Raw genomic sequence first — 16,494 nt, forward strand, 5'->3', positions numbered from 1 at the left:
CGCCCCCCCCCCGCCACACACAAATTCATACATTTAAGCCTTAATGCCCAGTGAAACTGTGTTTGGAGATAGGGCATTTAGGAGGTAATGAAGGTTAAATGAGATCATAAGTGTGGGACCCTAATCTGATAGGATTAGTGGCCATATAAGTAGAATAAGAGATTCTTCCCCCCGCCCCTTCTCTCTCTCTCCCTCCTGCTGATAAGTACACAGTGAGAACATGGCCATCTACAAGCCAGGAAGTTACTCTCACTAGAAACCAAATTGGCTGGCACCTTGATCTTTGACTCCCTAGCCTCCAGAATTGTGGAAAATACATTTCAGTTGTTTAAGTCACCCAGTCTGTGGTATTTTGTTATGGTGACCCAAGCAGACTAATACAGGTATGTTGCCATTGGCAATAAATAAAAAGAATACTTCCTTCTAGTAATCAATCCACACTGATGTCATTTTAAGAGAACATCTAACCTTGTAAAACTCAGTGTGTTTATATGTTGGGAAAAATCTTAGCACATTATTTACTTTCTTAAAGAAAGCTGTTTATTTCTCTGAATTTATTATTTGATCCAAGGCTAGAACAGAGATTCATGGAAATGAAAGCTCATTGTATTCTGAGTCAGACAAAAACAATGCCATCAATACTCTGTCTCAGGGGAAAGATCTTATACTTGGAGGTCTTTTTCAAGCCATCTTCTAAGGAGCAAGAGTATAGAGCTGAAGACCTTTCATGAAAGTCTTGTCTCTCGAGCATTTTATACCAGTAAAGGCTTGGATAAAGTCCAAGGAAAAGTTTCAGATAGGAATTCTAGGCTCACAGGGAAAGCAAACGTGCAAGCAATTTGAGGTTTGTACTTTGGAGGTCTTCATACTATTTTCCCATGTCAATTTTAAAATAAGAAGCTCTTTAAATTTTCATTGAGCCTGATCCTGCCATTTGTGGACCAAAGAGCACAAGTCTGTTGATGGGAGAATAGCTTTACACACTGTTCTCAATCTCCAGGGACCACCATAAAGTAAATCCTATGTTTCAGTTGCTCTTCAGTAGCTGAAGTGGGAATAGATGTGGGTTGTGCAGAAGTATTCCAAGGAATAATCAGGTATTTGTCCAATGGCCCGTGGAGCCACTTGCTCCTAGATATAGGCAAAACAACAGCAACCGTTTATCACCGCTGGGAAATCTAGATTTGGGGGGAGAAGGAGGGCTGTAAAATGTAAGGGTCTACTTCTCGTTCATGGAAAGCTTCTGGAGCTCTGGGCATGGCTCTCTGTAATATGCATGTGCACTCATATTCTCCAGGTGCCTTTCACAAAACTCCATCAGGGCCATGAGGTTTCTTGGCAAAAATCTGGCTAGCCTTCCATGGAGAAAATGAATCCGATTCATTATTCGTCATCTTGTTCTAGCGGTCTTTCTGTTGAGTGGCACGATGTTTGTCCCAAGGATCACGTAACGGTTAACGTTCGTTCCCTCAGAAAAATCTATTCAAACCTTAAAGTCCCCACCAGATATTACAGCAATCAAATTATAACACATCCATGCCAGCAAAGTGAAATTAATGTTCCAAGAGGCACCCATTGTATTTGATTACATTGTAAAAGAATAGTGCAGAATTTCAGTAGTAAATGTTTTTTTTTATATAAAAAGTATTTCCAAACAGAAAACTTTGTGTCAATCGTCAAAGAAAAAGCATTTCTTCCCTCACAGGCCACTAAAGATCATAGAACTATCTTTGCGTGTGCTTCCCAAGGGTGACCACGACTGGCACACCTGAGAAAAATGTTTTATTTGTGCGGAGCTCTCTTATTTGTGAGTGCCTTGTATTTTTCAGTTTGCTTGGTAGACACACTTGCAAAAATGTTTGTGTATATGAAGATATACACATGTCGCCGTGGCTAAACTTGATCAACTACAGCTGATATTTAGGGATGTTTCTGTGTTGCTTTTCTTTGACACTTTGCTTGGCCATGGGAGACCTCAACATCTCATGTTATAAGTCCAGAGGAATAGCATTCCCAAAATTTAATAGCTTTTTCCCAAGTCAATTGGCATGAAATATTTGTTTTGTTTTCACATCAAGTTTTGGTATTTGTTCAGTAGGACAGATAAAGGAGTCTATTTTATGACAGTTCAGAAATAATTCATCTTGTTTGAGTAGGAAATATGTACGTAGACAACAAAGGTGGAACGTATGTATCACAGTTAAATGGTCTATGAAAAATCGTTCACATGATCCTTATCATATAATATGTATTCAACAGCTGCATTAAATTTCATAATAACTCCTGCTTATGGATGAAAACTATCTAGTTACCTTGTACTAATATACCTCTTTTTGGCCTATGATATTTATTCTATGCATTGCCACCAGAATTATATAGTATTTGTTTATGAAGTCACTTCTAGCAGCTGAACATCAAATAGGATAAATACAGACTCACTAACTTCAGAGAGCACTTTCTGAAGGAAAATATTATCTCAATACTGCTAGTTTGCAGTCAAAATGATAAGAAATATTTCCGCTGAATTAAGACACATCAAATCACTTGAGGTATATATTCCAAAGTTATGGATGCTAATTAAAATAAAAGTAAACAAAAAGAATATTATTCATTAGATGTTTTTATATCTTGTTGAGGCCTGTCTTAGTTCAGGCTGCTATAACACAATACCAGAGACTGGGTGGTTTAGAAACAACAGACATTTATTTCTGACAGTTCTGGCGGCTGATAAGTCAAAGATCAAAGTGGTATAAGATTCCTCACATGGCTGAAGGGGTGACGGAACTCTGTTGTGTCTTCCTTATAGAGGCACTGACCCCATTCATGACCTAAGCACCTGCCAAAGACCTCACATCCTAATAGCATGACATCTGTGATGAGCATTTCAACATAAGAATTTGGGGGAGATATAAATAGTCTGTAGAAAGGCCTAAGGAAAAGTTATATTTATTCTGTACTATGTTGTATTTTTATTCACGTGCAGTAATTTTTGTAATTTCAAAAAGTTTGAGTTTCCACTTCCAAATTAGAATCCGTTAAGTGATTCAAATGGTTGAAAACAAATCCAAACCTGTGAGTTTTATTTACTAATTTGAACTAACACTGTCTTTAAGTGAATAGTGGCTCCTGAAATTTACATCAAAGTTTTTAAATTATACTAATGGAAGTTTAGAAAAAAACTGTTCAAAAAAGTGTTCAAATGAGGATTTTATGATTGCTACTTTTAAAAGTGGAAAAATCCTTAATTAAATCTTGTTGGGGAAACTTTGCAGTCGATGTACAAAGTTAGTACCAACAATTAGGTCTCTGAACTTGACAATGGAATTTTAGTGGATGAATCAGCAGTGAAATGTCTTCCTCAGTATTCTTATTCAAGGAGTCTTTTTCTTTTTTTCTTTTTTACTTAGGGTTTTTGGATTTGAAACATTTCCCTCAAATTAGGAAGATTTTCATCTTCGGCTAGCTTTAAAATGTTGATTCCTCAATATTTTCTTTTTTATAAAGTTTTTTAAAGTTATTATTTAAGAGAGAGTTTTAAATTTATTATTTGAGAGAGAGAGAGCGTTCATGAGTGGGGAGAGGAGGAAAGAGAGAGGGATGAGGGGGTAGAGAGAGAGAGAATGAATCCCAAGCAGGCTCCACTCTGTCAGTGTGGAGCCTGACTCAAAGCTTGAATCCATGAACTATGAGATCATAATCTGGTGGAAATCAAGAGTGCGGCACTTACCCTACTGAGCCACCCAAGTACCCCATCTTCTTAATATCTGCAGAGCATCAACATATGGTTACTCATTGAATTTTCTAGGTGTTGATTTCCTCATTAATTACGATATGTTAGTTACAGTGACATATGGAGGTAAAATGCCTTTAAAGATGTTTTCAAAAATATACTATTTTAGTGTTTGAATGAAAATAAAATTGGAATGGAGATAGTAATAATAATAAATTGACTTAAAACAGTGTCAACACTAAGCAATTTTATTTATTTTTGACAGAAAGAGATAGAGAGAGAGAGCAAGTGGGTGATGGGCAGAGAGAGAGAAAGGAAGAGAGAGAATCCCAAGCAGGCTCCACTCTGTGTGCACAGAGCATGATGTGGGGTTTGAACTCACAAACTGTGAGGTCATGTCCTGAGCCAAAATCAAGAGTCTGACACTTAACTGACTGAGCCACCCACGTGCCCTAATAAATTGATTTTTTTAAAAAAATAACTACTCTATAGATCAACTTTTCCCTTTCTTACTTTTTTTATGGCCAAGCTTACAGCATAGTGCTTTTTAATTTCCCTGATTATTCACTATATTACTCATATTTTTCAATTTCCAAACTAAGAAAAGTGATTACAAAATATATATGTAATTAATAAATAAAAAATTTTACATCTAATATTAATGAATGAGTATACAGAACCAGGAGATGTTCTTTTAAACTAGTCTAGATAAAGTCAGGCTAGAATATTCTTTTTTTAATGTTTGTTTATTTTTGAGAGAGAGAGAGAGGGAGAGAGGGAGTGCACACAAGGGAGCACATGCTATCAGGGGAGGGGCACAGAGAGGGAGACAAAGAATCTGAAGCAGGTTCCAAGCTCCCTGCTGTCATCACAAAGACCTATGAAGGGTGTGAATTCAAAACCCACCTGCTCATGACCTGAGCTGAAGTCAGACATTTAACCTACTGAGCCACCCACGCACCCCTGGAATATTCTGCTTCATGAGCAGAGAAATTCTACAGTTGAGTCCACTATGTTAAGTCACTTCTTTAGGCTGAGTGAGATAATGGTAATGATGACCTGAATTTTTTATTCTACTCAAATTATAAAAACCTATGAGACAAAACACCTTAGTAATACATATGCAAATGAACACTAAAAGATGGATGAAAGATTGGAAAATTGTACTTAAGTTTAATATTTCTTTTTACCAATAGCTCACAGTACTATGAATGACACAGATGTGCCTATGGAAACAACCGAATGCATTCAGGGTCAAGGAGAAGGTTACCGGGGTACCGTCAATACTATCTGGAATGGAATTCCATGTCAGCGTTGGGATTCCCAGTATCCTCACCAGCATGACATAACTCCTGAAAATTTCAAGTGCAAGTGAGTATATTAGGCACAAATAAATTTCAGTAGGCTCTGCAGGAAACGAGATAGAATGGTTACTTTAGTAATTCCTGTGTTAGTAACTCTTAAACCTTAGTGTGCCTAGAGATAATCAAGAGTTAAAAGGCAGATTCATCCACCCAGATATTTTGATTCCTTAGATATGAGATTTGGACCTCAAATATGCATTTTAATAAGCACTCTAGGTGATTTTCAATCAGATGCTTGATGTAACCATATTTTGAAAAACACATCTCTAGGTTTCTGATCACAGCTTTGGTTTTATGGGTACATTTCATAAATCATTTAATGATAATGATAACCAGCCAAGTTTCAAACTAGTGCCTTCTTAAAGTTTCACATTAATTTTAGCAGAGATTACATTTATTTTCTTTTACAAAAAGAGGCATGCCCTGATTTCAATCAACATTGTAAACTGATGTGTTTTTGGCCTTGAAGTAATATTAATTTGAAATTTTCAAATGAATGTTTTCTATTGTTTCTAGATTTCTTTTAAAGAGTAGGAAAGTCAGACAATTATTTAGATGAATCAAGCCGAAAAAACTGCCTTTGGATATCAATTATATTGCTATTATGTGCCTTCTCCATGGCTGTTTTTTTTCACCACTTGATTTTTGCAGGACAGAACAGCCATAATGCCATGTGTTTTTAAATTGTCTACCTTGTTATGAGGAACATAAAATGATTGCTTTTGAAATTTATAACACACGTGCCATTCATAGGGGCTTTGCTGAAATAGCACCTATAAATAACATATATTGGCTTTATGTAATTGGCTTTTAATAAGAGAGCTTAACATTTCAAGATGGAGAATTATGAGCATGAGTTGGCCCATCCACTGGAGAGAGGAGATATTTTATAGGTTCTTTGCTTGTTTTAGCTAATTCAATGTATTTGCTTAGATAGTAAATACATTGATATGTTTTTCATTTTTTTATACTAACAAATGTTTACTTGTCATTGTGGGTTTGTATCCCTCATTTACTTCATAGCAATTCTTTCTGTTCCTGACCCATGTGTTTCACGCCTCAGAAATAAATTCCAAAGTAGAGAAAGCAAAGACAGTGAGAAGAAATTAGTTAAGAGGGACAAGGGAGACAGCGTCAGTGCCATTCGCATGTTTTGCTAATTTCTAATGACTGATAATAATACTCAAGTAAGAAACTGTGTATGTACAAAAACTCAAAGAATTTAACTAAGCAATTATTCATCTTAAAAATAGCAAATTTGTGTGAACTTTATGTAGAACCTGAAACACATATTTTATACTGACACAAATTTTTAAAATACAAGTGTAAATTGATTAAAAGAAATAAAAAATTTTCTTCATCTTAATAATTTTATCATTTTATAAGAAGGCTAATGACTTTAATATGGGTTATAACTGTGATCACTTGCTACTCAGTGGCTTTAACTATTAGCGATCAGTGTTCTCACAATCTTACATAACACAGTTTGTATCAGGACCTATTGTGACTAGATAACCTACTAACTTGTTGATTTTATAACTATATTCAAGTTTTTTCCTTAAAAAACTTTCTTTTTCTAATGGTGAAGTTGAATATTAATAAAATTGTACTTATGATCGGACCTAAATGATACAAAGAATGCAGTTTCCAATAGATTGACTATTAATCTTATTAAATTATTAGCCAGGGGGGTCTATAAAGAGAAAGCCCATGTTGGCTTCAAATTAGAGAGCATTTTTCAGGAGAGCAAACCATAAATTACGTATTTTATTTAATGTGAGCCTTATATTAAGGTAAATTTATTTTATATATAGGGAATATTAATATAGACTTTTGCCTTATTGAGCACTTTAAGTGTCTATTAAATCGCTGCTAACATAAAGGATGTCTGCAATACAGACAACTTCTCCAGCAGTTAGAATTTCTATAGAATTAATAGAATATTTTACAGAAATATTCATAAAGATTTCAGATAACTTTTGTAAATCCATAAATGAGTATTCTGTAATGGAAAGAAATTTATGCAGCAAATTAAATACATCAAAGAAATATAGTATTCAAGAAAAATAAACCAATTGTGTGTTTTTTTTTGTATCAAATGTTTGGATCGGTAGAACTTTCATTTTAAATGAGAGATACATGTTGTTTCTACATTATGTACTGGCCATGAGAACATAGAGATAAGAGGCCAGTTTTTAAAAAAATTTAATAGTTGGGAGTCCAAGTGCTGAGAATGGGTAAGAAAAATGAAGTGGAGCTATTTTTCCCTTTCACAAGGCAGTAGTGTTTGTATGGAACTGCAGGCCTGTGGCAGGAAAAGAATACTGACATCTGACAGCCTTTATTTCAGTCATATGGGCGGTGTCAGTTGTGTATACTGAATTCTGAATTGTTATAACTATCCTAAATCTAAAACTTAGAACTCTGTTTATAAACACACATGCATTCTGGGATTCTAGAAATGTAATAACGGTTACTTCACCATTTGTAAGAACTCAGGCAATTTACATTAACATGCTTATTCTCAATAGGGACCTACGAGAAAATTTTTGCCGAAATCCAGATGGAGCTGAGTCACCCTGGTGTTTTACCACTGATCCAAACATCCGAGTTGGCTACTGCTCCCAAATTCCAAAATGTGATGTGTCAAGTGGACAAGGTAATAGCTGACGTTTTGCAGGGTGGGCACGATTCATTTCAGGGTTAATGCCTAATGCATTTCACACCAGATGACCTACTTCTTGTTGCACTGGGTTTGCTGATTCGCCAACAAAATCGGTTGAATTTCTTTTATATGTTCGTTTGTTCAAATTTTATTTATTTATTTGAGTGTCTACTGGTGCCAGGCACAGTGTCAGACACTGGGGATATACTAGTAAGCAAAACAAAATTCTTTGACTCCATGGAACTCCAGAAACTCCCGCAAACAGGAAACAAAAATGAAACAAGCAAAATGGAAGTGGGAATGATAAGTTCATTTGGGGTAAATGTTAGAGGGAAAAACGTCCCAGAGTTAGACGAGACGGTGTTAGTGTTCTATATTTTAATGGTATGGGAAGATCTGAAATATCAAGGGAACATTTAAGCAGGACCTTAAAGAGGTAAGGGAGCAGTATGTGCCATGTGCATGTATCTGTAAATAGCATTCTAGGTAGAGGAAACTGCAAGTGAGATGGGCCAGTGCTTGAAAAGGGAAAGGAAAGAAACAGCCTCACTGTGGCTGGTACAGAATAAGCAAGGGGCACCATAGCAGAGGATGTGGCTAGAAAACAGTTGCGCTAAATCGCATATGCCTGGTAGGAATTGGAAGGATTCACATTTTTCCTCTGAAAGAGATGGGACTCTGTTGTGGGGTTCTGAAAAGATGTAGATGATCTCTCTGGCTTCAGTTTTAACACGTGACTCTGGCTGCATTATGGAAAATAGCTAGACATTCTAACAAGGGCTAAAAGAGGAGAATCTACTGCCCGTTTTCAGTATTTCAGGAAAAAGAAGAGAGTGATATGGACCTGGGTGTTAGCAGTAGAGTTGATGTGTAGTAATGGGGTTTGGGATAAGCCATCATTGACTTGGAAAAGTAGACGCCATTGAAGGTCATTGTTTCAGGGAGCCGTAGTAAAGTTAAAATGAAATGGGTTTTAAAAAGAAGTCATTTGTCAAAGATTAATAATAATGTTGGAATCTGGGCATTTATTAGTATATAATGAATTCAGGGTTATGATTTTTAAGCAATCATATTCTCTCCCACATATTTAATCATGGTCAGTCCTAAATAACCCCAGGCTAAATTTAAAGTTCATCTCGTAAGATTTATTGTTCTATACATCTCTCATCCTTTAACGTTTTCTGCAGTGCCACTTTTTTTTTTTTTTATGAACAACTCTGAAAAGTTGTAGAGGGAGGAGGAGTCTCTTTTCAGTCAATTTCACTGTTCTTTGGCAGATTTGGAAGGTCAGTTGGAAATAAAGTTGAAAACAGTGTTTAAGTGAGGTTTAGTACCAGCTGGATCTCCTTCGTCCCTGTCCTGTTCATGTAAACAAGCAATAATAATTTGAGATAGAGGTAAATGAGAACAATTGTTTAAAAGGGCTTCTTAGGTATATTAAGATTCTTTGCTATCCATATACATCACTTACCAAAGGGTCAAGTAATAAATAGAGAATTTTAGATTCTAAAAGTTAAGCTGATGATATTGCTTATCTAATAATACTATAAATTAATAGATGAAGAAATTATTCTTATGAATTTAGATCACTTGCCTAAATTCTCAAATTAGCGCAGCTGGGATTGAATATAACCTTCCTTGAAATGATCTTTCCATTACTTTAAAAGACATGTTCTTTTAACAATATATCATACTTGATAAATGCAACATTGTGTTAAGCTCTGTAGGGAAGTTAAAAATGAAGTCCTACTTAGGAGACACTGTTCGCCAATTCAATACATAGCTGTGAAATGTTAACGGCTGTGATGTTGTATGATACTGCCAAGCTAATTGTTGGCATCGTTAAATGTGTGCTATGTGTGCATGCATGCGCATACACACACACACAAGGATGTTGCTCTTATCCTTCTCCATTTAACAGAAAATACAAACACGTACAGATTGATTTATTAGAAAACTTTTTCCTAAATATTGAACAGCTGAATTAGCATATATTCAAATGCTCTTCCAGTCAGATATTGAATAACTCTATTAAAAACTAAAAACTGGGGCGCCTGGGTGGCTCAGTCGGCTAAGCGTCCAACTTCAGCTCAGGTCATGATCTCACAGTTTGTGGGTTCGAGCCCCGCGTTGGGCTCTGTGCTGACTGCCAGCTCAGAGCCTGGAGACTGTTTCAGATTCTGTGTCTCTTTCTCTCTCTGCCCCTCCTGCTCATGCTGTCTCTCTCTCTCTCTCTCTGTCAGAAATAAATAAGACATTAAAAATTTTTTAAAAAATAACAACTGAAATTACAGACTTTCTTCAAAAATGCTTTTCAAACACAACTTACTAAATTATATAACATACACTTATAAGCAGTAAACAGGATGCAATTCATAGTTTTAAGTACTTATATTAATATCATAAATAATGAAGACAAGTAAATGAAATTTCAAACTTAGAGTTGGGGAAAAATAAACCAAAAACAGTAAAAAGAAAATAACCAAATTAGAGCAGACATTAATAAGGTCTAGAACTAATAACACTAGAACTAATGAATAAAGCAAATGATGGTTCTTTGAAAAAAATTAACAATACAGACAATCACCAGCTAGTGAAAAAAAAAAAGACAAAATATAAGAAAAAAAAGAAAAGACAAAAATATAAAATAATAACTATCAAAGGGGAAATAAGCATTGAAACAGGAAAATTAGAAAACATAAGAGACTCCTTTATACAGAAGTGTATGAATGAACCACTCTATCAAAAATCTACTGTACCTAGGTGCATTCACAGACCAGTTAATCTCAAAGCTACATAACTTCCTATGGAGCCTAAAAATACAGTAAAGCACAGTAAGTTATATGTAAAACTTCCATCAGGAATGTTGAAATTATAATATTAATACCTAAACCTGATAAAGATAGCAAAGAAAAAAAACAGTAAACTTTTCTCATTTGTGAATATAAAATCTTCAAATGAAATTTTCGTGAACAGCCCAAAAAAGCAATTTAAAAAATAATGCATAATCATTGAGTAGAATTTAGTCTTAAGAACAAACTAATTCAGTTTTAGAAATCCATTAACAAAATTCTTCTTAGATCTAGGGGAAAGCAATCATATAATAAATGTCAACAAATTTTGAAATTCCTGTTACAAAATCTACTCCTTTCTCATAAAAATATTAAAATGAGATTTTCTGGAATATACGTACACTCTACACAGATATCTGTATATTCATATATATATTTAGAGAGAGAAAGAAACAGAGACAGAGACTTCTTTAAATATATATTCACATTTTAACATATACACATATAGACACATAGACATCCCCACATACACAAACACATATAGACACAAACACACATATATAAGTATATATTATATACTTAATGGGGATATATACTATATACATACTATAGTATATATATGCTATATATAGTATACAATTGATGAGGAAACATTAGAGCCATTCTTATGAGTGTAAAAAAGAAAACAAGAATTTATACTATTTTCTTTACTATGTAACATTGTAAATACAAGTCAGCATAAGTTAACATATTCCTCTTTAATACTGTAATGGGGATGTTGTTCTATATAAATAAAAAACATATTGCTTTATGCAAATGATATAAATAGTAATATACTTAGAAAATTAAATTCAATAATAAAAAAGTCACTAAGGTAGCATTCATATATGAGTTTGAAGATTTAATTGGAGAAAACTGTATCTATAATAGCAACAAAACTAATGGAAATTTAGGAAGGAATTTTGGAAGAAAAGTGTAAAATCTATGTAATAAAATTTTAAAATCACTAATGAAAGCCATATAGATGTTTTTAAACATGTGGAAAAACATCCGTTGTTCTCTGAGAACTCAACATCATAAATACATCAATTCTGCCTAAGCTAATGTACAAATTTAATGTGACACTAATAAATAGATCAATAAGTCTTTTTCTGATATCAAACAAACTGATGCTGCAGTTCTCTTGGAAGAATAAACACATAAGTGTACTATGGAAAATCTTGAAAAATAAGGGTGATTGCAGGTAATTAACTTTATCACATATTAAAACATTTTATAAAGAGCTGGTAACTATGACTCTAGTTCAAGTACAACAAATAAATTGACAACTGGAACAAAACACAGAGGTGACAAATATACTCCTTGTAGAGACTTAAGATATTAAAAAATGTGTCACTATACATCACTGGGTAAAAAAACTTTTAAAATACAATAATGGATCAATAAGGTAACCATTTGGAAAAACGATAAAATTAAATCCATGCCTTATACCATTCCCCCAAAATAAACTCCAAATATATGAGAGATCTGAACATGAAAAAGGAAACTATATAGATACTAGAAGTAAACTTGGAAGAATCCCTTTTTAACCTAGATATGGTGAGATGATTTTTAATTAACAATCAAAATCTAGAGGCTATAAAAGAAAATATGATAAACTACATTGAAAACCTACCATGGCAAAGCACACACACACATACAACCATATTAAACTCAAAAGACAAAAGACAAATTTGGAAATATGTATTGAAATGCATATTACAGATAAAGAGAAAATACTTTTAATATATAAAAAATTCTGAAACCAAAATGTAAAGGCTCAAAAAAGTTAAGTAATGAACAAAATACATAAAGATTATATATATAGCAAAATACATAAAGCAATATACATAAATATTCTAAAATACATAAAGCTATATGTATACATATATAAATTCCCTTCAAACACGAGGAAATTATGCTTAAATTTACATAGAAAAAATATAAACGTTGAAATTTGTCACAATATGTATGAGACTTGTATTTCTCACGTATAATTTACAAAAATTTAGAAGCTTGACAACATTATCTTTTGCTAAGCTGGTTATCCCTTTCCTTTTCGGGAAAGGAACTCTCACACATTGTTCTTAGGAGTGCAAAGTGGTAAAACGCATGGAACATAATCTTACAATAATTAAGATTGTACATGCAGTCACTTTTTGGCTCAACATGCACTGTTTGAATATGTAGCTCCAACAATATGCAAAAGTGAACTCATATTCATGAGTTCTTTATTGCAGCATTTTCTGTAACAGGAAAACAACTCAAATGTACTTTGCAACATCACACAGTGGAATACTATAAATTTGCAAAAAGAATAATAAAATTTTCTGTGAGCTGACATGAAGTGATTTTCAGGTATATTGATAATAAAAAAAAATCAAAGCACTAGAGTACATATTTGGTACTGTTAGTAATAAATAAAAAGTACTACTAACAATAAAAAGGGGATATAATAATACATATATAGAATATATATAGAAATAATTTGTATATTTATATTACAAATATATATTTAATTAGTTTTGACGAAAAAAGTGAAATTATACAGGAGATATAACAAGAAACTAATGAGATTGGGTTACTTAGTAATGGTAGGTAGTGGGTAGAAATACAATGATGCAAAGGGAAAAAGAGAATTCTCTGAGATATACTTTCATATAGTTTTGACCATTAACCAATATTAATGTTTTAAATACTCAGAAAGCAACCTCAAGAGGAACAAAAACAGAAATATGCCTCTCTCTATATCAAATAGATACCAATACTATAGGGAAGAAAGAAAGACTAACTTTTGGACATGATTATCTGACTGTCTATGGGCTCACTGGGATATACTTAGGGCTAAATAACTATAAATAGATTTTGAACTTTAAAGTGTAAGTCTTTGTTAGTATTGGGACATAGAAGTTTTGAAATTATTTTGTGTACATTGTTGAATTGAGAAAATAGGCAAACTTAATGTTACCTAGAATGAGGCTGTCACACTAATGGGATGGATGGAAGGAAGAACTCTGTGATATTAGACTGAAGTGGGAGAAAACACACACACTCGTGAACACACACATGCACACTGCCTTGTTCTATCAAATAAAAGGAACTAGAAATGATGGCACCAGACAGAAATAAGCACATTTTGGAAAAAAAAGAAAGAGAAAGAAAGAAGCACATTTGGCACCTATGTCTTATCTTCTCCTTACTTTCCATCTCTAAAATAAACAAGAGCTCCTTGGAGAAACTGTCCCAGGAAGCCCGGGACAAGGAGAGTTTAAGGTGTAGCTGGAATATCTTTCACTAGCAAGTTAAGAGGTTATAAAAAAACAAAAAACAAAAAAAAAACAAACTCATGTCTTCCTCTCAAAACCCTGTAACCATTATCTAATCATGAGGAAAACATCAGACAACCTCCAACTAATGGACAATTTATAAAATACTTGGTCTATTTTCCTTAAAGCTTGACAAAATCATCAAATAGGAAAGTCTGAAAAACTGTCACATTTAGAAGAACCTTAGAAAACATGACAGACAACTCAATGTAATGTGGTATCATGTGGAATCCTAGAATACAAAACAGAATATTAGGTTAACAACTAAAAATATTTAAACAAAAGATGGTCTCCAGTTAATAATGCATCAGTATGGCTTAATAGTTAAGACAAATCTGTCACACTGATGTAAGATATTAAAAGCAGGGAAAACTGTGTGGTATATGAGAACTCTCTGCATCAACTTACAACTTTCCTGTAAGTCAAATCTATTCTAAAATAAGAAGTTTACTAAGAAGAAAAACATATCATAGCCTGTATTCAAATAAAATGGTGGTGGTGGTGAGGAGCATCTCATCCTCTGATAGAGAAAGCATGTGCGCAAAAAATCCAAAATGTATAAAAAACATAGTGCTAGTATACTGTGTTGCACAATTGTTTTCTTCAGTAAGAGTCTATCTAAATAATTTACTATCGAACAGCCAAAGATTTAAACTTTCCTAACATGGGGGAGTGGGTGGAAAAGCACTGACAGAGGAAAATGAATTCACTGGTATATTCTGCATATGTGCAAGTATTAGATTTTATAAGTTTATGCTTTCTTAGAGCAATTTTATTGTGTCCTGAATATTATATTGTCACTATGTTAACTGATTCCTGAACAGATTACTAAATTATTTATTTAAAATTGTTGTTGGGATTTGACCCTATTTATTATGATTACAAAGCATTTTAAAGCCAATGACAATAGACTATGGTTTACCAAATTCAAAACAAATAGTCTTAATGTTGATGTATATTTGTAGATAAGATTTTATAGTCAAACATACAGTGTTCGTTCATATAAAAATCATGAATGTTTAACAGATAGTCACTTTGAAACTACGTATTATTATTTTAAATTAAGGAAAGGTGTTTCTTTTCAAATGTAGAACTGAAATTCGCATATTTGGAAGACCCTAACTTCTTTTTTGTGATGTTTTAAAATTAAGAATATTGATATTCCTATCAATATTAATAAAACACAAATTATTCAACTGACATAAAGTGAAAAATAAAACCACATGGGACACAGTAAGATACATAGAAACCAATTTAAAATGGCTCCCATCAACCAACTTGCAAACAATTCTGAGTGTCAAAATCAGCAATGGGAAAAGGTCATCATGTTGAATAAAAAGAACATACATGAGTCTGTCTGTATATTACCACTTCTACTACAGGCATTTTATTACCACTACTGGTAGTAGTTGAATAATCACACAGAAGTAGTGGAGGAGAAGAAAACATTCTCATTTACAGAAAAATGATAATACATAAAGAAATGCAGGAAATTGTAAAACAACTGTTGTAAAACCAGCATAGTAATCACTGATTCATGCAAAAGTAATGAAAAATTAAAGTAGGCCAAGCCATTTATGAAAATATGTTTGGCAATAAGATCCTGATTCAATATGAAAGGCCCCCAAATTTTCTTACATCACTTAACCAAATTATCAAACTCACTACCAATAATGGAAAATGATAAAATATGTCATATGTCACATGATAAAATGCTCTGAAAAGGTCGAAATATCATCTATGCCATAATCCTGCCTTTATCTTGATTTTAATCATGAAAAAATAATGAGACCAATGGAATTAAAGAACATTTGCAAAACAGCTGGCTTGAGTGACTCAGAATGTTCATGAAAATCTAAACACGATAAATGTGACGGATATATGAGTGTTCATTATATCATTCTTGTGACTTTCCTGTGAAGCAAAAGTTTTCAGAAGAAAATGTTGAGAAACACATATGCCATTCTAAAAATTCTCATGTATTTGGTGTCCATATAGGCCACTCATTTAAGTTTTTCTTTGATTGTTTTAAGTTTGTAATGTGATGCATAAACCCTAATATTAAGGAAGAAAAATTTGGTTGTAAACAAAGATACTTTAATCTGAAATATTTGAGTTTCTTTGACTTATACCGATTTCAGAGTATGTTGTTTTAGCTTTTATGTTGACTTTCATGCATTATCATGCTTGTAAAAAATGTTTTGTTCTGTACTTCCTTATTCATTAGACCTCTTTCCATATATTTTATGTTTAGATTGTTATCGTGGGAATGGCAAAAATTATATGGGCAATTTATCCAAAACACGATCTGGACTAACATGTTCAATGTGGGAGAAGAACATGGAAGACTTACACAGGTGTGTCAATTTCTTTCTTTCAATAGATCATATTTTGTGATAACTGCAGATAGTATATTCAGATATGCACATTGCTATTCCTTTCTATTTTTTATATATTATATTAAGCTAATAAAAACATTAGATTTGTTATTCTGTGCAACTCAACTTACCATTTTCCCTCCAAACCTTTAAATAAGTAATTCAATCTAGCACATTTTTTATTGAACATTTACTATGTG

At 33.2% G+C, this 16,494-nt stretch overlaps 1 protein-coding gene across 2 annotated transcripts in view; it reads left to right on the forward strand.

Annotated features, from left to right (window-relative positions):
* Positions 1 to 16,494, forward strand: part of HGF (hepatocyte growth factor) — a 72,772-nt gene that overhangs the window by 33,104 nt on the left and 23,174 nt on the right. For both annotated transcript variants that reach the window (XM_077748515.1, XM_077748516.1), the window contains exons 8-10: positions 4,927 to 5,101; positions 7,626 to 7,753; positions 16,171 to 16,273. In XM_077748515.1, coding sequence (XP_077604641.1) covers positions 4,927 to 5,101; positions 7,626 to 7,753; positions 16,171 to 16,273 — 406 coding nt within the window. The remainder of the gene's footprint in view (positions 1 to 4,926; positions 5,102 to 7,625; positions 7,754 to 16,170; positions 16,274 to 16,494) is intronic.

Source organism: Crocuta crocuta, unplaced genomic scaffold, assembly GCF_008692635.1.
Source record: "Crocuta crocuta isolate KB4526 unplaced genomic scaffold, BGI_CrCroc_1.0 scaffold417, whole genome shotgun sequence".
NCBI classification, from domain to species: domain Eukaryota; kingdom Metazoa; phylum Chordata; class Mammalia; order Carnivora; family Hyaenidae; genus Crocuta; species Crocuta crocuta.